The sequence below is a fragment of the Pelobates fuscus genome, chromosome 1 (genome assembly GCF_036172605.1).
Source record: "Pelobates fuscus isolate aPelFus1 chromosome 1, aPelFus1.pri, whole genome shotgun sequence".
Taxonomy (NCBI): Eukaryota; Metazoa; Chordata; class Amphibia; order Anura; family Pelobatidae; genus Pelobates; species Pelobates fuscus.
The window spans coordinates 442,119,722-442,143,715 of NC_086317.1; the positions used below are offsets into that span (position 1 = coordinate 442,119,722).

At 38.9% G+C, this 23,994-nt stretch overlaps 1 protein-coding gene across 1 annotated transcript in view; it reads left to right on the plus strand.

The window, feature by feature from the left end:
- Positions 1-23,994, plus strand: part of CRYL1 (crystallin lambda 1) — a 190,281-nt gene that overhangs the window by 158,539 nt on the left and 7,748 nt on the right. Inside the window, exons 5-7 of the mRNA XM_063444903.1 lie at positions 1,288-1,482; positions 7,381-7,486; positions 13,694-13,800. Of these exons, the coding sequence (XP_063300973.1) occupies positions 1,288-1,482; positions 7,381-7,486; positions 13,694-13,800 (408 nt within the window). The remainder of the gene's footprint in view (positions 1-1,287; positions 1,483-7,380; positions 7,487-13,693; positions 13,801-23,994) is intronic.

The window sequence follows — 23,994 nt, forward strand, 5'->3', positions numbered from 1 at the left end:
AGAATTAACAGGATGGCTAATTGCTGTCACTCACGTCCCTAAATGATCACATTTTCCTGGTTGTAATGTTTTATAAGGTGTCCAGCCTTTTTGTTAATGTATGTTTCACGCAATGAATGAGTTTATTGGACAATGAAATAAAAAATAGGCTTCTTGGGTTCCTTTGTTTCCAAAAGTTATTTTAATTAACATGAAAAAAAATAATTACTATGACAACACTTAGAATGTATTTTGTCCTTTGTGTGTTTCTCGTACATGAACATACTGAAGATTTTTGAGGTGACATATTCCATCACTGTCAACACTTCACACACCGGTCTTTACTGTTGATCTGACAAAAAAAAACAAAAAACACCTTGAGATCATTTTTGTCATTGTGCTGTGAAACAGAGAAAGTGCCTTCATCACTCCAAAGTAGAAAATGTTGCATGTTTATTTTTTTATTTTTTATATATTTTTACTAAACATTTTACTTTTAACATGCAAATCTAAAGATGAGAGTTGTATTAACATATTGTTGGTGTGCCTTAGTGTACAACAGAGCTCCGTGGCAATAATACTCACAGTATGTGTCTTTGAACTACAAACATGTGTGTTTGATAATCAGTCTGTGTAAAATTAGGCCTAATATTCCTGTTCTAAATTACATTTTAATTGCAAAACATTTTTCTCAGTAAGCCACCTAAAGCAGCCCAACACCTGGCCACATCCTGTCTTACACCCCTATAATTAAAGTGTTGCCCTTTGTCCATTTGAAATATTGGACGGCATGGAATGCTTTATGTCCATTTGTTACATTTGTTACATTTGTTACATTTGTTTTGGAAAATTGTTAATATTTCTTAATTGCTGCAAACTTTGTCAAACTTTTAGGCTATCAAATCAAGGTAACTAATACTTTTGTAATGGCTATTAATGCGATTGGTTTCAGGAATATTTTTTTACATTTTTTTTTTTAATTTGAAGAAAGCCAGTCCAGTGTTCTACATATATTTTAGACACTCACACTAACTACTGTGAAAATAGACTTTATTATCTTGAAAACACCCAAAGTCCTGAGGGAAAACTATCTGCTTATCAGCTGGTTGATAGGTCTATAGTACAGAAAGTAAAATAAGACTTTTTTGAAAATATTACAAATGAAACCTTTTCAGATCATGGCAACATTGTGTGTTAAACAATTTACAGTTTGTGGTTCTCCTTTATAACAATTACAATCCTTAGAGTGCTTTATTTTAGCTTGAAGAAAAAAAATGCTTATTATATATCTTGTTTCATATATTGCAGGTCAATCCTCCATATTACGTTCCTTTGGTTGAACTAGTTCCCCACCCGGAGACGGATGTGGCCACAGTTGAAAAGACGTATACATTAATGAAGAACATTGGCCAGTCACCTGTGAAATTAATGAAAGAGACTGATGGGTTTGTGTTGAATCGACTGCAGTACGCAGTGATCAGCGAGGCATGGAGACTTGTTGAGGTGCAGTATTTAATAAAAAATGATACATGCTTTACAGGTGATAATTCAAGAATGCATATGTGGAATATTGCATTGTGACTTAGGATTGTGGGCAAGTTTAACTAAAACACATCAATGTATAAAATATAAAGACTGGAATGTGTTTGTATGTGTCCTTTAGGGTTTGCAAACATTGAAAGCACTACCAGCAACAGGCAGGTTCGGCTGGTCAGATAACAGTAGAATCTGATCCAATATGGCCGCTCAGCCAAATAAATAAGGGAAATTTTATCAAAAATTATTTAAAAGAAAAAAACAACTTTCAATAAATGTAATAAAAATATGAAAATGTGTCCGTTAACAGATCTTTATATATTTAAACTATCAAGAACTATCAGAAATCTTTGTTGTCATGATTAGTGACCATTCTCCATTGACCATAATACTGTCACATAACTCTTATTCTCTAGCCACATCCGGCAGTGTATTGGAAGGTTGTCATGATAATATTATATTGTAACTTTCGCCAAGCGTATGTTGGGTGTGTGGTTGGGTGGGACTTTGTTTTTTGTACCTCCCAGGTACAGTGGAACAGAAACAATAGTATTCTGATTAAAATTACGATATTATAATTCATAGAAACATAGAAACATAGAATGTGACGGCAGATAAGAACCATTCGGCCCATCTAGTCTTCTCAATTCATTAACCCAAATCCCACAGCCCAGGCAATAGGAAGGAGAATGGAGGCAATCATGGCTGCCAACACTTAATCGTACGCTATACGTGCAATAAAACATGTAATCTGTCTGTGATAAAATATTTTTTTATTTATTTCCTTTTTTTATTGCCAGATATGGCCCTTTCAATTTCCTCACATGAGCCATGGGAACCATTAAGTTGGTTCCTCCCCCTGAATTTTAAATCCTCAGTTGTCCATTATCTCTGTTTTTTTAACCACAAATCATACGCTGTGTAACAACATCACTCTTGCACACATAAATACTCACCTTGGTGCAATGGCTCTGAATAAAGATGTGACACAGTGGTAATTCACAATATCTGTCTTTGATCAACAGAAATCAACAACCTGTCTGTCAGACGGCCAATTTAATGTGTTGTTGTTGTTGTGATCCTCATTGTGACCTTGTGTAACCTGCTATCATTACCTACTATCATCGTTTTATGGTTGCTTTACGTGGGTAGGGATCAGAGACTATTATGTTTCCAATCATACTAAATTATCTTTAACAGCCCACCTATGGGACAACTCCTTTTTTATAGTTGAAAGTTCACCAGTCTGATGAACAGTTCATACAGTTACCGGTTATCTGGCTGACTGGGTTGAAAAATGGATCAACCTACTAATATAAATGTTGCCTAAGACACAGTAAAAAATAATGCAATCACCATTACTAATGTTTCACAGCTTCTTAAACCTAATTTGCAAATATAAGGGAGTGTTCCAACTTCCGGATATTTGAGGTAAACAGACTGCTTCACTTCATTTTCTTCTTTCTACCCATTTCCTTTTATTAACAATAGTATTAAGACTTCATTGTTTGTGGAATGGTACCTATATATATATATTTAAGTATGACATTAAAGTGTATAAGTGGTGTGTTTTTGACATTTAAAAAAAAAAAAAAAGCCTGAACTGCAAACTCATTATATATTATATGAACCAAGAATCCCACCATTAATTAAATGAACTGGGAGTATGATGAAGAATAAATGCTAACTCACACCCATGCTTACATTCTGAAGTCTTTATACTCTTAAAGCAACACTCCACACTGCAAATGGCTAAATAACAATAAATCACTCTTTAGCAGTATACCCCCAATGAATAAATGCATTAATTGAAGCTTCCCAATGTGTGCGTATGCGCTCCTATGTCACCTGAGGTCCTCGAGGAGATATGCTGGGGAGGCAGGTACACTCACATTAAGCATGCTTGTCCCTTCCATTATCTGAGGGGAGCTAACAGAAGTCAAAAGCAAAACTTCCTGGTTGTTTGATTGACATCCAGGCGGGGGGGGGGGGGGGGGGGAAGGGGGGGGGTTTCCATTGTTTAATTATAAAAGTTCCACTTCCTATAAAGTGCCTTTTTAAATGGGATACCTCGAACCTATAAAGCACTTCAATAAGCTGAGCTGATTTATGGGTGTGGACTGGCCCTTTAAGAGTGCCATTTAAAGTAACACTGTCACTTTCAAGTTTTTCACAAACATACAATGCTTATGAAAACTCTCATGTACATACTGCGTTACGATTTTGTTACATTTCATTGAAAATCTAACATAATGGAAACATATACTTACAATAAAGTAGGGCGTATTTTGTCTTATGTATGCAACAACTTTTGGCAAAATATGGCAGGAGACAGAACATCTTCTTGATGTACCTTGCCTTGCTTCATCACTAACTAACAGCCAACTTTACACTGCATGATAAACTCAAGAAGATCTATAAAGGATCTCACAGGATTCTCCCCAGAACAGTTTAGAACTCCTTTAACTAAAACGTTGGAATTGCTCTTCATATCTTTGTCTGTCAAGAGCTGAAGACAAGATGCTGACTATGCAACGAGAGAGAGATTCATGCCTGTATATCTCCCCAAAATATGCATAACATATAATATACTGTGCCAACGATTGAAAAAGGACCACCTTTTTTTAGCTGAAAACATTGGCTTTTTTTCTCTATGACACAATAGTTGGATTCTCCTGCTGAAAGGAGACGTTGATGTGCGTATACTTTTGTTTGCATAGCTCATTGACAAGGATGATGAGTGATTGAAAAGTACGTCGGTGGTCATTATATCTCTTGGATAGACATGGCTTACCTGGAATGTTGAATTCAGATAGCCCATCTAGTTTGTAACAATCTGATATGATCATGGAGTATTTATCTTCTTAATGGCACAAGGACAGTATCTCACAAAAGTGAGTACACCCCTTACATTTTTGTAAATATTTTATTATGTCTTTTCATGTGACAACACTTAAGAAATGACACTCTGCTACAATGTAAAGTAGTAAGTGTACAGCCTGTATAACAGTGTAAATTTGCTGTCCCATCAAAATAACAACACACAGCCATTAATGTCTAAACCGTTGGCAACAAAAGTGAGTACACCTAAGTGAAAATGTCCAAATTGTGCCCAAAGTGTCAATATTTTGTGTGGCCACCATCATTTGTTTTTTTTAGCACTGCCTTAACCCTCATGGGCATGGAGTTCACCAGAGCTTAACAGGTTGCCACTGGAGTCCTCTTCCACTCATCCATGATGACATTACTGAGCTGGTGGATGTAAGAGACCTTGCGCTCACCCACCTTCCATTTGAAGATGCCCCACAGATGCTCCATAGGGTTTAGGTCTGGAGACATGCTTTTCCAGTCCATCACCTTTACCTTCAGCTACTTTAGCAAGGCAGTGGTTATCTTGGAGGTGTGTTTGGGGTCGTTATCATGTTGGAATTCTGCTCTGCGGCCCAGTCTTCGAAGGGAGGGGATCATGCTCTGCTTCAGTAAGTAACAGTACATGTTGGCATTCATGGTTCCCTCGATGAACTGTAGCTCCCCAGTGCCGGCAGCACTCATGCAGGCCCAGAGCATGACACCCCCACCACCATGCTTGACAGTAGGCAAGTAGGCAAGGTCTTTTTACTCCTCACCTGGTTACTGCTCCACACGCTTGACACCATCTGAACCAAATAAGTTTATCTTGTTTATCTCAGTAATCCATGTCCTTAGTCTGCTTGTCTTCAGCAAACTGTTTGCGGGCTTTCTTGTGCATCATCTTTAGAAGAGGCCTCTTTCTGGGACGACAGCCACGCAGACCAATTTAATGCAGTGTATGGCATTTGGTGTGAGCACTGAGTGGCTAACCCCCCACCCTATCAACCTCTGCAGCAATGCTGGCAGCACTCATACGTCTACTTCCCAAAGACAACATCTGGATATGATGCTGAGCACGTGCACGTGCACTCAACTTCTTTGGTCGACCATGGCGAGGCTTGTTCTGAGTGGAACCTGTCCAGTGAAACCGCTGTATGGTCTTGCCCACCGTGCTGCAGCTCAGTTTCAGGGTCTTGGCAATCTTCTTATAGCCTAGGCCATCTTTATGAAGAGCAACAATTCTTTTTTTCAGATCCTCAGAGAGTTCTTTACCATGAGGTGCCATGTTTAACTTCCAGTGACCAGTATGAGAGAGTGTGAGAGCGATAACACCAAATTTAACACACCTGCTCTCCATTCACACCTGAGACCTTGTAACACTAATGAGTCACATGACACCGGGGAGGAAAAATGTCTAATAGGGCCCAATTTGGACATTTCCACTTAATTTTGTTGCCAACGGTTTAGACATTAATGGCTGTGTTGAGTTATTTTGAGGGGACAGTAAATTTACACTGTTATACAGGCTGTACACTTACTACTTTACATTGTAGCAGAGTATAATTTCTTCAGTGTTGTCACATGAAAAGATATAATAAAATATTTACAAAAATGTGAGGGGTCTACTCACCTTTGTAAGATACAGTACATGCATTTATTGTAATGTTTGGAAAATGAATGTAGCTACATAAAATTATAAACAGTATTCTAAATATGTACATTCCATGTTTGGATCTATCAGAAAGGTGCCTGTAGTCAACCACTTATACAGTCTATTTACAAAATACACCCTAGTTATAACCACTAGGAATATGTGAATCACCATATTTTTCATATGAAATCAGTAAATATGAGAGGGTTTTATATGTAACTTAAAAAAATTATAGATATTTTAATAAGGATGTATGCTGATCCCCTAATGCGAGGGTAGCCTACTACTGCTCTAATGTAGTGGGTGTAACATTTTGGTAATCTCAGCAGATCTCCAGTTAAAATATGTTCAGATTAGTGTATTTTTTTTTTTTTTAGCTTATTAATTTTTGCACACTTAACCTTTTAGTGAATAAACCCGCAGAACCAGTGACCATTTTTACCATTCATTTGAGAGGATACAAGATCATGAATGAGGCAGAAATGACATGTATAAGCAAGCATTTTTTTTAATGTATGTAAGTTGCCGGGGTTATTAGGCAAGTGCAGTTTTGGCATCATTCTTTGACGAACACAACTGTATGATGGATCCCTATTTCAGCATTACTTGTCTTTAAGCAAGCATTCAGAATGCAAACCATTAATAGTTGGGGTGGTGAAGGCACTGTACAACAAGCCCACAGCACAAGTACTAAAGAGTTCATTGCAGTCTAATCAGTTTCAGATAGATAACGGATTACTCAAAATTGCCAAACTCATAACAGTCACAGGCAAAGTCCTTGCCAAAGGAATTTTCTTTCCTCTGACCTTCGCTGGACATGCTTACATATTGAATTCCATAATAAAAACACCAACATTAATCTATATTTTCTAATCCCTTCATAAGTAACTTGGCTGTGGGGAGAAGCACTCCTTTCACCTGAACGTGAGAACAGGGTCCTGATAGGTTTGTGGTGACCTTTAATAAGAAAAGGTATCGGGCAATGGTATCCGAGAGGAAGAAGAAAAGAGGCATGGTCAAGATTATCAATTTCTCATACCGCTCTTTGTTTTTTCTTTTGTACTATAATACACCATTTCTTATTGATCCACTGGTATCATATTATGCACTGGCCTGACATTATTGACTTGAAATCTCAAATTGCCAATTGCTCAATAAAATAGTTTGAAACATAAAGAAAGCCTTTATTCATCTCCACAGAAAGACAACGTTTTTGTCCCCACGGCCCCTTTAACAGTCCTTTCCATATAGAAACCTAAATCTTGTGTGCCTGTAGTGGTAGATAAAAGCTCTGTTTGATCTATATTATTGGAAACATTTCTCTCCTCTTTGATACAGATAACAGCCATGTTTTTACCCTGCAGGATGAGGTGATATCACCCAGAGATGTGGACATTGTGATGTCTGAAGGTCTTGGGATGAGATATGCATTCCTCGGTCCCCTGGAAACGGCACATCTTAATGCAGAAGGTAAGTGAGATCACTTCATAAAAAGTAAATTTCTGTGGTCCACTGCTGATTTATAAAAAAAAAAAAAAAAAAAAATCACTGAAAACTCCTCCTAAAGTGCAGATAATTATATTGATATGAATTAACCTTTTAATATCGATGTGACATTTACTGGGAAATCAGAGCATTGATGATTTTCCAGTTTGCGATATTCCATGAATCACTGTAACAGCTGATGTTTATTTGGTTACTCTAAGCACCATAGTTTCTAAAACCTGCTAAAGTGGTTATAGTGCCCTAATGCCCTCCACAGCGTCCCTGTTCTATATGAAGCCACTTTAGAGGGGATTAACAAAACGGGAGAGTCCCCCGGTCTCCTGCAGCATAGAACCTTGCTCACCTCGCGTACCAAAACCACTATAGTAAGCTTCATTGGCCTATGGTGCTTAGCGCGTCCCTTTATGGATACCACAAGTTGTTTATTTACCAGTTACGGAACTAAAACTGAACTTGTATTTGTATTCCAGTGAGTGTGTGCTGTGGTTCTGTTTATCTTTGAGAATGTGGCTGTATTTGTGTGTGCCTGTACTTGTGTTTATCTGTGTCTGTAAATGTGCATGACTGTATTTGTTTGCGAGTATCTGTCTTTATTTGCATGTGTCTGTATTTCAGAGAAGCATATTTCAGGACCTCTTCCAGTACATGTTCAAATATTTATTTTCACTGCCCTTCACTATGCCGTTTTGTTCATGGAGTGTGTCATGGCATAAAATGCATAGCCACATGTTCATTTTCTGTGTCCTACAACATTACTCTTGACTGCCATAGTTACAAATGTACCCAGCAAATGTACAATTACCCTGGTGCTCATGTTGCCATGGTAACCATGTCTTACAATTCACAGTGAAAGTGCCACTTTGTCTAAAACTTGAAAATGTGCAAAACTTAAAAGACAGCTGTCACCTCAAAACTAATTTTTAAAGTAATACTCCTTTCATCAGATATTGGAAGGAAATTGATGTTTTTTTTTTTTAAATTATGTACATGTAAAAAAAAATTTGAAAAACGAATTCCCATGACAGGATTATTCAGCCGTATACATGCACATTGGGTCAGACGGTTCATGTAAAACTGATACTTAGTCTCTATGGTGTTCTCTGCTTTACTCCTCACACAGAAATAATGGAGACAGAAAATTACTGTCAGTTTTCAAACACTCTCTGACCCAAGGTGTATGTTTATGGCTGAAGGATCTTGTCATATACTTCAGGTAGGGATGGGTTTTTCCTCACAATATCTTTAAATGAAGTATAAAACAGTGTTTCCGTTCAAAGAATCTACCAATCCATTTCAATTCCAAGGAATAATTGTGAGGTGACAGTTGTCCAACAAATCTACCCACAATCCATCAGTCAAAAGAAACCCACAGAAGGGCAAACTCCGGACGTCATGGACAGAATGGCTTCACCCAGATATAGAGATCTGGTACAGGGGAGAAAACATAATAAAAATAAAGGCAAATACAAGGAGAAGAGGGGAGTAATCATTAACATGCAAGGGGGCATGAATAAACAAAATGTAAACAAATAACAAAAAATGATTGGGCAGCTTTAACAGCTTTAACTCTTGTACAAAAACCTCAAAAGAAGAATTTGGTACATACTGACTGACATCTGTTCAAGTGATTTAAGGGTTAATTCATTACACACTTGCTACGGCTTGCTTGACTTTCTGAAGCCAGTTTGAGTTACAGATGTTTGTTTGTGGTTGGCACCAACTGACACACAATCTTGAGCTCAAGTGACTGGGAAATGGAGCAAAGGAGAATCGACTAAGAGAGAACAACAGCAGCATTAGACTGAGGTCAGAGAATGGTAGCAGGTAAAAAAATAGTCTTCTGACAAGCATGGTTTGCCACAACAGATTTGTGTGGATAGTTCTCTCCAACTTTTATACTGGGCATATGTGCTGCACTAAGGTACAGGCAGTGGCTGATGTGAGGCATACACTTTTAAATCCATCATGCCACAGCAAAGACTTACATTCTGTATCCTAGCTGCAAAACAATGTTCTCTCGGCCTAGTATCATGGAGAACCCATATGATATAATTCATTATTGACCTTCCTATATCATACTTCAGATGTAATGTATTGCTATGCTAATCACTTATACTTAACTTCACTACCAAGTTCCTTCTGTTAAGAAATATTTGAGTAATGTTTATCTGAAAAATTGGGTACATGAATTTTGGATGCACTTCAACACAACATTTAATTTTCATATTAAAAGAACACTTAAAGCACCACTATAGATGGTTATGGTGCCCTAGAGCCCTCCCGGAGTAAGTAATCAAACAGTTTGCTAACCATTTCACAACTAACCTGGGGTCTTCTGGCAATCGGTGACTTCTTCTGTTTAATGACACAATAAATTGTAAGGTATGTTCAATGTTCTAATCAATGGTGTAATTCATAGGAAGTATAGTGATCTTCAATAACCTTTAAAAAATGTAAGGAAACAATAATCTCATACTTAAAATAACCATCATTTCACTCAAATTCCCTCAATGGAAACAGTGCCAAGAAAAAAAAAATCTTTATGTTCAATGTTCGAATCAATGGTGTAATTTACAGTGTCAGTTCCCCTTTAATAAACAGTTGCAGTTTTACTCTAGATGCGAGAACCTGCGTCCCCATTAAATGAGCAATATATTTCATCATATAAAGAGCATGTACAGTGGTTTATATTACACCTGGGTGTTAAAGCAATGCCTTTTCATCTGTAGATATCTAACGACAAGTATGGGCATATAGCAACCAGTCATATCTCATTTATGAACTTGCTGACTTAGAGAAGACACTTTATTCTCTCCACAGCAATGTCCACGCAATTTACATTTACGTTTGCATCATAGTCTCCAACAAGCTACTGCATCAACTATATAGAAAAGTTGAGAGTGGTATATTTGTTTTTCAGAAGTGTACACAGATAATAGCCTATATAACATCATACCTCCCTTTTAGCCTCCAGCAGGGCAAAGTTCATTGCAGATCTGGCTTTTATTGTGTAACTGACTATTACAACAGAACACAGATTTATTTGGGAATGGCAGAAAGTGTCAAAGCTTTAGGCTACGTTAGCCAAAATCGAGACGTTGGATACCTTTTATTAACTTGACTAGCTTAGCTTTATTTTTTTAGCAACAGACAGTAAAATATTTACAGTTGGCCTAAATAATACCAGAACAGAATTTAGTTTTTGGCAAGATCAGTTGGCATAGGTTAGTGCTTGTGTTACCAAAAAAGAAATTTAGGATCCATCAACAGCGCTCTTGCTGTAAGCTACTGCTACTGTTCACTGTGCTGGAAAGTTGGGTTGGGGGTGTCATATTTACACCCCAATGTAGGTTGAGAGAAAGCACAATCCTCTGTTTGTAGATGACTAAATCTCACCCCCATTATTATACCGCTATGGCCAAGGTCCTGAAGCATATGGACATCTAACCAAATAATAAAGCCCTCATAGGTCTCTATTCATAGGAAGTATAGTGATCTTCAATAACCTTTAAAAAATGTAAGGAAACAATTATCTCATACTTAAAATAACCATAATTTTACTCAAATTCACTCAATGGAAACAGTGCCAAGAATAAAAAACAAAAACTAAAAACCCGGGATACAATTTATCTTCCTAAAAAAAGCAAACAAGAAAAATACAACCAAAGGAAACAAAATAATTGAGACCATGTAGCAACCAGGTTCAATAACATAGAGCTTTCCAGAAGGCATGTATATTTATTTGCAAGCCCACACGGGGTCTAAGCAACGCTTTCTACTCCTCTGGTTTTAATTTACTAAACACCTTGTGCCCAGAGATTATCTCATCCATGACAATATTAGAACATATAAATGTCATACCAACTCTTTTATAATTTGTGTTGGGAATAAGGAGAGTCTATCTACTATAACCTTTGGAAAACAGTTTTTAAAAAAAGAAAAAATTATATCATGCTTGCAGAACCAGTAGTGCCACCAATGACCCAGATATCCTTCTCATATCTTCAACTGAAAAAAAAATGTATGAGGAAGAACAAAATAATTTATGTACACTAAATCCCCTTAATATGTAGTTAATATCTTGGTATTGGGTGTGGGGCCTGACAGCCGAGCTGGCCAGACACACTTCAGATGACCTCCTGGGGCATCATCCTGAAAATTACTTTTTAACTACCCCCAACTGGGTTCAAAATTGCCTGGAGTGTCCTTGACACCTGTGTAAGCCCCTTCATAGATGAGCCATCGATTGTTTGGCTGGTGTTTGGCGATCACAGGTTTGCGGCCTGCTGCACGTCTTCAACCACTTTTGGGCAACGATTGAGGCTCGCACGACTACAGCATCACCTCAAAAGTCTAAGGGAGGCCGGAGCAGCGGTGACTGGAGGGTGAGTGGGACACCTCTGGGAAAACCTTGTGTCCACAAGCCTGCTTCACATATCCTTAGCCCGTCTCGGCTGAGGGCCCCTATGGAATTAAACCCGAGGCATCCATCACATAGGCAGAAGACCGATCGCAGGCGGAGACGACATACTACCAAGGCCTCCTGCTATCCCCTGCCAGGGAAGGGCTTGGACTATGGGAGCCCCCAGGCCCATGGCTCAGCAATGACGGCCCTCATTCAGGCCTGGAGCGGGAGGAATGGCCCTGTTTGCTCCTATCCAGCTGCTGCCAACAGTGACTTCCCTGCAGCTCTTACCCAATTCCCAGATGTGGGCATAGGATGACCGTGTCAGTGTGCATTTAAGCAGCCATGCGGCTAACATACAGCGAGCTCCCATCTATCAATGGACGTCATCCTGTTTCCGCCAGAAGTCTCGGGCCTCTCAAGGCCTTCATGGTTTATTTTTATTTTCTTCTGTTGTGTTATATACCCCTTATTTACTTTAGATTTTTCAACTATTAATTTGTGCGGTGCAATATTCACAGTGTAAAAGCAGGACACATTGGTCTATATATTGCAAGGTTCCTTACCTAGCATGTTTATAAATGTCTGAGACCCGCCATACCTACCATATGATTACTCTACACACAGCATATTAGTTCCTATTTATGACCAGATAGCCTTTTCTTTGCATCTTTAGTGACTAAATATTTACCTATCATGCTCATATACATGTATACTCAGCTTGATCCCTCCTGTCATATGTTAGACTCTCCTGAAGCTGAATACCATTCTACGTGCCTGACTAGGCTCATATGTGCTTAGGGATAGCATGAACTGCTTGTTTTAGCCATGCTAGCTTCCCATGTGTTTGTTACTTCTTACAAAACAAAAAATGAGGTATTACTCAGTGACTTTGATCTAATCTGATATCTGCTAAGTGTGTATTGAATGTCATATCACTTGTCATGACTGTATACTTACCTCAATAAATAAAGATTGACAAAATAATAAATAAAAAAAATATCTATTATTGAAGTTTCTGCAATTTGCTCATTTTGCACATATCTTTTTTTTTGCTAAAATACTCAACATTTCATTTATACTTCAGTCAGAAGCCAAATAAACATGGAATATACTCCATGGAATGTTCTGTCTGAAAGGTGACTTGGACGGAGTCCTAAACAGAATACAACCCACATGCCATCAAGAGCACCATGGGCTGAGATAGAAACCTGAGATCTGAATAGACTGTAAACGGCAAGACTAGAAAAATAAAGAAGATCCTTTACTCTAACAAGGCTGGCTCTATAATAATGACAAATAGTTCAACATGATAGTAGTGTGAACGGATTTCCATGCTGTCATTCTTGGAATCCCACCTGGACCATTTGGAACATTCGATTCAAGCAGCCGGTAATGTAGTAATAACTGCCAGGTAATTGCAACAAATTATACTAGCTGCACAATAAATGGATCAGAAGGTAAATATGTGTACTGCAGGGTATAACAACATCCATCAACTTCACTACTAAATGAGATGTTTACTGTAGATATGGTATCTTCATTTTAGTGTTACATTTTCACACAGGTTTGGCACCCTTGGATTCTCCAGGTCCAGAATATCTAATTCCAGGTTTTATGTATAGATACTGTAAAAACCCATTTGACAATTGCTTATCTATGTTATTTAAATTATTAGTTTCTGCATCTCTATCTAATAAATTAGTACACATGCATGTCTGTCCCTGGAAACACATGTTGAAAGTCTGTTAATGGCTTTGTTTCAGGATTCAAGAGTTACTGCGAACGCTACGGAGAAGGTATAAAAAGGGTATTGGGAACGTTCGGACCTGTGCCAGAGTTTTCTGGAAAAGTGGCAGAGAAAATCGATGAGGTAAGCATTATGTGTTTCCACGTAGGATCATGTTGTGTTAAGTACATAAATTGAGTCCATAAATCTTCATCTCTGACTGTGTCACCAATATAGTCTGGTCCATGCTGACCCAGATCTGTCCGCATTATTCAAAGCCTCTTCTGTCTCTCTTGTTTATAGCTCTGCTTTTGCTAAAAGAGTAGGACATGGGCTGTTTAAGGACCAGGTATGCTTTGATAACATTAACTGTTATTGGGTATAAGGGTTATATAAATGGTTTTGATCTTAGTAAAGGTGGTCATATAGTATGTCTTATAATCTGACTCTGCAGACAGTCAGCAGTACCACAAGATAATGTAGAGCCAAACTAAGTGTTACAGATTAACATGTAAATAGTACCGTACTCACTGGACAGGACAATGGGTGAATGGCACTAATTAGTAGATAGATTAGCCAACTAGAATACTAATAGCAATAACAAGGAAATGCAAAATTCAGCATAGCAAATGCATAAGTATTTCCTTTCTTTTCTTCCTGAGTTGAATACGAAACAATGTCACTCTTTGAATCGACAGTGAAACGTGAGGTTTGTAGCACTAGGCACAATTCAATTTGTGAAAACAAGAGTGGAAGGTGTTCAGTGTAACAAGTTCATCGTGCCTGCTATTACACTATACCAGGCACTTTCCTGAAGTTATTAACATATAGGATGCACCCATAATAAACTGCTTGCATGCTTATTCCTTCCCTTTAATTTATTCCACCCCATTTGTGGACATTGACGTGAGCTGTCAGCTTCATGCGGAGAGACAATAATGCAGGTGAGACTGGAACAATTAAGACAATGATTGTGCAAGGTCTGTAAAATATGCGGAGGCAAAAAGTCTAAAGAACTAATAATTCTAATAGATCCAAAACAATGACACAATTTTATCCCTTCGGTTTCAGCCCCACATACACTAAAGAAGCGAATAAACAAAAGAAAAAAACAACAAAACAAACATGTTATTCCTAATACAAAATGTACCTTGTTTCCCCTTTAAACTTCACCTAGTGGAAAAATTACTACTGTTGTTGCTCTAGTCATTTCTTGGACACCCAGGGAATGCGGGGGAAAAACAAGAGAAGACGGTTTTAGTGTCTATTAGTGGAGTCTGCAAAACTCACTGTGTAAAATGTTAGTGCTGGTGGAGGGAAAGGAGCTCTTACGAGTATTTAGGCAGACATTTTGCTATGATATTTCAATAATTTTGAATTGGACAAACTGAGGAATGTCATTGATGAGATCATTGGGAAGGACTTGTGAAAGCGATGCTTGCTCAGTAATGCACTGTGTTTAGATGGACCCAGAACTAGGTAATCAAAGACCAGAAGGAACCACTTAGAACAAGCATGTCAAACTCAAAGGCTAGCATGGGCCACATTAACAAAGTTTAAGTTTATGTGGGCCACTAAAAAAAACCAACTTCAGTTTTCATAGAAAGGGGGGTTTATTTTGAAAAGTACAGTATAAAAAAAGTTGTCTGACACTGGATGTCCTCATGCTCGTAGGGCTTCAAAGTAAACAAAAGAGCACATTTATTTTAAGGAGCCGTGCATTTGCATATAGCCAATGTTTCAGTCCAACTACCTTGACATATTAAGAAAAGTTTGGTAATGGGACTGAAATAGTGAGTGTATGCTGTTGCACAGCTCTAAAAAAATCAAATGACATTATCTTGTTTATTTTGAAGTCCTACGAGTATGTTCTTCAATTTGGCTCAGATCAACATTGTGAGGCTATTGTGCATGTGTGGCAAAACACTGCGCGGCCAATCAATATCACCATGGGGAGCGTTCAGTATCTCCATGCAGACCCAATCTAATACTCTGCCCCCTCCCACTATTCTAATACCTTGCACAAAAAATCCGATACACTGCTCCCTCCTCCCTCCACTCTAATACACTGCCTCTTCCACGCAAGCTAATACACTGACTCCCTCTGTTCGAATTTAATACACTGCTTCTTCCCTCCCCCAATTTAATACACTGCCTTTCCACCAATTTAACACACTGCCCCCCCCCCCACCACTCTAATACACTGCCCACTACCTCCCCCAATTTAATACACTGCCCTTCTCCCAATTTAACACACCGTCCCCCCTCTCCCACCACTCTAATACACTGGTCCCCTCATATTAACACTCCTGTAGTCAGTGAGGCTGTTAAATCCTTTTGTACCAATACTGTGTACATACAAGCATCCCCCGACAGCTATTGGTACCAGCACAAATAAACTCTTATTGCAAAATATATCTTTACTGACTTTTAAGATAGGCTGGCCAGTTGGTGTCACCCCCTCTGAAGGTGCAGTCTGAACCCTACCATGCCCCCGAGTGACACCACTGCATTATGTTTAAGGCAATATGGCAAGGTAGAGGAATACTGTGAAAACCTATTGAGCTATATATATATACACATGAAGCATGGTGACAAGATGGTGAATTTTGATACAAGGGGGAATAAGGTGCTGAATAACTACCTTGGGGAGTTTTAGCAAATGTTAAAAGATTGCTATGTGGATGTCACTATAGGAAAAGTAAAGTATATCAGAAGTACAAGAAAAAATAAATAGTTGTTTTCTAATTCTTTACTTCATTATGTTATACATTCATTCTGAAGTATTTTTCCCATCTGTAAACATAATTCGAGAAAGATATGAAGCTATACAATTGAAATATGATAATGTGAAAAAAAAACTATAAACATAGGGAAAACATTCTACTCTTGGTTATTTTCTGAAAATCCCTTGGTAGAGAAGGAGATCATTTTGGACAACTCTCTCTCTCAGTTTTTAGCTGGAACTTAGGGACTACATTTGTTTCACTGTTGTTTATTTTATTTTTTTATTGGTCATTCTGTTTTTAATTTTTTTTATTTTTGATAGCTGTGTGGGGCTTGGGTCTAGCTTCCTCATGGTATATATAAGAAAGTGGCACGTTAGTGCAAGTGTTCCCAGTTAGTGGGAACTAGAGTGTGTCTGCAGACCCAGGAGGGCATAACCCTTGTATGTGTACAAAATAGAAAAAACGTGAACCCAAGCTGTGGGGCAGCTTCAGGAGCACTGGAGAGGGGTACTGCAGGGATGATTCTAACCAATATGGCAGACTTAAAAATTCAACTTTATTATGGGCACCATAACCACTGTATGGTCCCAGACAAAAATATACATATAGAGAAAGGAAACTTAATATCCCACAACCACTATGAACCAAACGGGGAAAACAAGAACAAAATAGGTGGTACCTACATAAGTGGCTATAGGGACCTGTGGACGTTAGCCCTGCTATGTACTGCCTTTGAGTAGAGAAAGGCTGAGTATGTATAAGCAGAGGCTACCCAGCCTCTTGTGGGATATTAAGTTTCCTTTCTCTATATGTATATTTTTGTCTGGGACCATACAGTGGTTATGGTGCCCATAATAAAGTTGAATTTTTAAGTCTGCCATATTGGTTAGAATCATCCCTGCAGTACCCCTCTCCAGTGCTCCTGAAGCTGCCCCACAGCTTGGGTTCACGTTTTTTCTCATGGTATATATCACTGAATAATCCCAGTGCCGATGACATCCATTGCCCCCTGATCTGATTACTCTCCTCCTCTCTGAGGATGGATTAGATGACAAGGGAGAACACATATTGAGCCTCCTTATTCATTAATTTGTCAGTGGGAGGGATGCCTTTTTAATGGAGACCCATGTTCTGTTCTTTCTATTTAAAGATGGGGACATGACTTCTTATGTGGGGTCCTGTGCACCTCCAGTATGTACACTTTAGTTTTACTGGAGGGAAGGGATAGTAGTTTGTAATCGGAGATATCAACAATATATAATTTGTTGATTATATATTTGGGGGGTGGGGTATGACTGCCAAGATGGCTGGACGCGTTTTTCTGTAGCTCCAGCGGGCTGACAGTAACACCCAGCCCAATCCGAATATCTACTATAGCTACTGGCCTCCAACTACTGTGGATTCAGTGCAGATAAGCCTGGCAACCTTGTGAGAGCACTGGATTATACCTGTGTGAAGGGTAAAGGCACCCGAGCAATTGAGCCCTATCCCAGCTAGCTACCTTGGTGGACGGGAGAAATGGCCGATATTCCAGCCTAAGGACAGCCAAATTCTGCGACCATTCTGGGTTCCGTTGGCCTATCCTCACCGGTTCATATAATAATGCAGTGGTGTCACTCGGGGGCATGGGAGGGTTCAGACTGCACCTTCAGAGGGAGTGACACCAACTGGCCAGCTGAGAGTCAGTAAAGGCATATTTTGCAATAAGAGTTTATTTGTGCGGGTACCTACCGCCTGAAACACCCCATCCACTTACATATTTTGCGGCCTAGTGGCAGAATAAAGATGGATGACATGAGTGCATCACTGCACCTCGCAGCCCAGGAAATGGAATGGAGGTGAGATGACATCTTGTCTGCAAAATTTGAGGCACGAATCTTGGTATGTATAACCCAACTTACTCCTCCTGCTGACGTGTCTGTTCTGGGCATCGTATCAGCCCCTTGCTCTTGTTCTATGCTGAGAATCCTAATGGACTAATTTCCAGACCACTGTACATGACCTGGGGAATGTTTCTCCCAAGGGAGACTCTCGCAGGACCATTACCCGTACACTGTGTGTGAAGAGGCCAACAGACATCTGGTGGTGGTTTCCATAGGAGCCTGGGATCGGAGAAATGGGGCTGCCAACCATTGCAGTGAAGGTCCAAATCAACCAAAGCCTTCCCCAGCTTCCAAATGGAGTGCCAGTATAAGCCTTCATTAAATACCTCTTCATGCCCTTCGTAAAGCTACCTCTATTTTTCTATACCCCATCAGAGAGACGGGTCGGTACTTCTTTGTTAATTACCATTTAGACAGGCCTCATGCTTACATAGCTGATTATATTTTTGTTTCTGTTTGTTTCTTTTTTTTTTTTAAATAAGCTGATAATTTCACCTGTGCTATCCTAGTGGCGTATGACCTCCACGTGGTTTAAGCCTCAGTCACACACTTCTCTGGTCTCATTCAGAGACCACCACGTCTGTGCATATTTATAGCCCTACTCTATGGCATAATGTTCTTTAGGTTGTTGTTACCCTGCATTGCTTACCTCATCTGCCTCTTACGGCAATATACTCATGTGACCCTACGGTTCATTTTGTGTGGTCTTGGTGATTATGGTATGCTGCTCAACAGTGTGACTTTTATCCCAAGACATGTAGTACTCTTCACAAATTAAAAATGGTGCTGTATACTCCTACATGCCTGTTTTCTCACATATGTTTCTACTATACGATTGTATTGTTACTGCATAACTTGTGAATTTTGCTTGCACCACAATAAAAAAATGATTTGACAAATCCGCAATCCTTATTTTTTTTAGTCCACAGCAAATGAAATGTGATGACAATTTCTATGCTTGCCATTTGTGTTTTAATAATGGCTGTTCAGGCAAAGAAATGTTAAATGATCATTGATCAACTTTAACCAAAGGGTTAAACATCCCCGCTTCCTCAGATGGCAGTCTAATATTTATAATTGTGTTTCAAGCATTTTTCCACCACAATGTCAAATTGTATCCCTTTTCACATTTCAAGAATCATACCTGAAAATTGCAGCAGGTGCAAGGCTGAGCCTCGCCAACTTGTCTTCAAGCGTGTCATTAATATAAAAGCACAATTGATGTGGGAATGAAAGAGGACCAGCGAGTGCACATCTGTCTTATTTCTTGCTGCAACACGGTTGCCAGGTTTTATACTAGGTTTGCATATTAGTAAAGGTATGCAGTTTGTTGGTTAATAAGCATATTTTAAGTATGTGTAGCTTAGAGTAAAGGTTCAATAGTGCACAATGCGTAATAGAACCAGAAAGGAATTATATCTGTACATAGAGACTGTGAGACATGAATGATACATTGAGGACTTAGTGGCTTAGTGGCTTAGTGGCGAAACCAGTAAAACTCAATCAAGTAATCCAATCCACTAGTTTAAATGCTGCTCCATCTTTCTCTAACTTATCCTATGTTGATTCACACAATGGTCTAGCTACAGGGGTAGGCAACCTTTGGCACTCCAGATGTTGTTGACTACGTTTCCCTTGATGATCTTAAAGCTGTAAGAGCATCTGGGTTGCAAAGGTTGCCTACCCTTGTAGCTGAGCTCACTGGAGTTTGCAAACAACCTAGTAGTGCCGGGAGATTACTGACTAACCAGGAATTGTAATGAATTGGCATCGGAATTGAAAATTATACACCAAAATAGCCAAACTTGAAAAAAATTCCCATCTCCATTATTTAGCTCTAACGTTTTATTTGTGGATAAACCACTCAGATTTCCCAGGTATGCTAAAAATAATTCATTACATCAGGCAGTAAGAGGTGTATGGACATTTTCCATATAATAACTAACCTATTAGACATACGTAGTCAGCTCTTATTGATCGAGAAGGAGAATACAGCTCTACAGAATGCTTCTTCTTGACTCTAGTAGGTCATTAAAATTCCTCACTGAATCAACAATTTATAAACTTTAAACAAAGTTTTGCAAGGTAGTATACCAATATATTCAGCTTAACGAAGATTGAATTATTTACATTTATTTACCCAGCCATCACTAAATTGCATCTATTGAATTCGTTAATAGGACTTCTGGAAACAATGGAATGACTATGCTTAATTTTAGAACTTCTAAAACATGTTTCTGTCTTTGAAGAAGATTTTCCTTTCCCCAAATCTCATGGGATATTTCTGTGTTCTTTGCATTTGTTGGGGAATTGGTTGCATTGGAATTCTTCATGTTGTTCTTAAACATTTTATCAAATGCAACATTTTGAAGACCTTTATAGCATGGTAGAGTACGAGTGAGGTGCTATTTTCCTGTGAATCTATTGGCGGTAGCTGTTCATGTGGCTTTATCACCTATCACTTTTCCTGTAGGACAGTTACTCTTTGTACTAAGAGTTAAGCGTGAAAATATGAGTCAGAAATCTCTCTAATGGCTGTTGCTACTGTTAGTAATTAACGTTCATTAATAACAGATAATTAGTGATTACCGAAAGCTTTAACATCTCCATCAAATATAAATATGAGAAACTAAAATCTAAATAAAACGTGAAAAGTGCTCTGTGCATAAAAAATAGGCGCTTATAAAACAAATGTCCGAAATGTCAATCTTAAAAAGCCGCTTCAACACTGATGGGGAAATCTGTCCTGTCCACCAAATAATACCGTATATCTATAAGGTATACTATATCCTTGTCCATAGGTATGAAACAAAAAAGCACTAATTGTGCCCTGGGTTATAAGAATATTGGCACTGGACCATGTCTACCACTAAGCCTCAAATTGCTATTAAGGTGCAAGACCGAGGCTGCGTTAAAAACCAGAAAGGAAAAAAAAACTGGTATCCCTGGTCGCCTCGATGTCTGTATTAGAGGAGCATATGGTGACTACCGGAATGACTACTGTAGGAGAGTTGCAATAAAGCAACACGTGCAAATAAGGGGGTTGAAAGATGACGTTCACCATCAATCCCTTAAGTGGAGCGCTTTATGAATACACTCACCTTTGAATCAGGTATATAGGTAATCAAATATACATATATGGAAAAAATGGGAGAAAAGGAAATCTAATGGTGAAGTATGTTGAGTACTTAAAATAATATATAAAAAACAAACTCACAATTGAAGAGCCAAGTATAGGACTGGCTCAAATCACTCCTGTAAGTGAAGGGATGCCAGAAAATAAAATGGCCGCACGAGAAAAGGAAGTGATGAACGGGATACTACGTCACTTCCTATAACCGGGATGGTGAGTAACATCAGCTGAGGAGATGACGTCCACACTCTCCGCGAGTGTGATTGGATGGGGAAATAACGACTGAACAAATCAAAGAACAGAACATGGATTAAAAAGTGGTGATGGAAGAAAAATTGAGAATTTCGATTGAGAAAGCCCAAGGGAATGTCGAAACGCGTCTCGAAGCAAGCCTGCATTGTGGACCTTCATTGTGGACATTTTTTTTTTGTTTTGTTTAATTCACTTTGTGTTTATGTTTAATTAATACATGTATCCAACTGGATTTTAGTCCCATCGGCTGTAGACTCCATCTACCTCTAACAAAGAAGGGCTACCCCCCTTTAGTGGGTAACAAAATTTTATACCCAGAGCCAGGTTAGCTTGATTGGCTCTGGCAAAGGTGAGCACAACTTATTTGGTTTATTTCTTCACATATGGTGTTTGACTTATTACACAAGAAGCCCGTTTCCCCCTGTGCTTTCTATTGAGTATATGAGAAGAAGCAAGAAGAGGGAAGTGTGTCACCTAAATACACCAAAGTGATCGTGATTTGAGCCAGTCCTATACTTGGCTCTTCACATGTGAGTTTGTTTTTTATATTTTTATATATTTAAGTACTTAACATACTTCACCATTAGATTTCCCTTTCTCCCATTTTTTACATATATGTATATTGGATTACCTATATCCCTGAATCAATGGTGAGTGTATTCATACAGCGCTCCACTTAAGGGATTGATGGTGAACGTCACCTTTCAACCCCCTTGTTTGCACAATATCTAAAATCTAAATAACACTAGTTTCCATGCTATTCAGTAAAATGTATCTCCTGATGTACATGCCTCAAACAGATGTAACACTAGACAAGTTAATAATGCAAACTCGCAATATATCTTACATTTTAATAATGCATTTATTCTAAATGTAAGTATATTTAAGCAAAAAAGCCTATTTATAAGCACTGGGAATGTTCGATGAGGGAAGTTTGCTCAGACAAGATGAGGTGAGAGGTTGATGATAAAGGCCAGGGATAGACAACCTTCGTCACTCCAGATGTTGTGGACTGCATCCCCCATAAGGCTCTTAAACCCGTAATGCTGGCAAAGTATCATGGCAGGTGTAGTCCAAAACATCTGGTGTGTCGATGCCTGCTCTAGGCAAACCTTTTATAGTGTCCTGATGGAACTGCTATGGCAACAAATAAAAAATGCACCTTTTATTTCATGATACTTTGCAAAATGATATACTCTACATGGTATTCGGTATCTGTGGAAGCTTGAGTAATGTTTTGATCTCGAACACACAGATTGAATGGGAAAACTACAAACATCTACTGGCTGGTGGTATTTACAATGCGTTACAGGCCAGCTACTTTTTTTTCTTTAGACAAACATAAATAGTAAGATAATACTATTGTAGGTGAAATGCAAAGTCACTGGTGTAGGGAGTATGAATACCATATAGAAAGACATTTAGTTATGATGATAACAAGACTTCATATTTTGCTGAATAAAGCTGTTTTTCACAAGTCCTTCATATGGAGGATTAAAATTATTAAAACCTCTAGATGTGATTATCCTATGGGAAAGCATTGTGTTGGTTCAGAAAACAACTTCTGATGATGTCAGCCAAGCAGACAGATCAGGGGCAGAGACAGCAGCAGCAGACTAGAATAAAGTAAGATTTTTCTATATATGGGGGACATGGGATCGGGGAGGTGGGGGGGGTGGGGTTTGGGGTAGATGGTGATAAGGGTCAGGAATACATGTTTGTGTTCCTGACTCTATATGGTTCTGTTATTAGCAGACATTGTCAGATCAGCGGAGTCAAAGCAAGTCTCATGAGTATATAGAATGTTTCAAGATTAAAGATAAAGGTCACATTCTGAAGCAGGTTTCACATGCCAGGTTCTCCTATTACTATAAGGTTGGTTGTGGGAGGTAAGACATTGCCTTCTGCCTTAAAGGGACACTTCCTGGTTTCTAGCACAGGTTTTGTGTGCTTGAGCGTCGCTGGACGTCCCCACGCTGTGTGAGGACCTCCAGCATCGCTCAATTCCCCATAGGAAAACATTGAATGCTTTCCTATGGAGAGGTCTAATGCGTGCGCGCAGCATTGCGGGAGGAGCATGGGCGGACCCAAAACCACCGCCGAGAGACATCGACGGGGGTCTCAGGTAAGACACTGAAGGGGTTTTCACCCCTTCAGCAACACGAGATGGGTGGTGGGAGGGAGAAAATACTTGCAGTGCCAGGAAAACGGTTTGTTTTCCTGGCACTGGATTGTCCCTTATTGTCATTATCAATAAAGAATTGCAATCATGTATGCAATGCAAAGCATTCTATTAACTGATTTCAGAGAATGATTGAAATTGCTCTAAGTAGAGAAACAA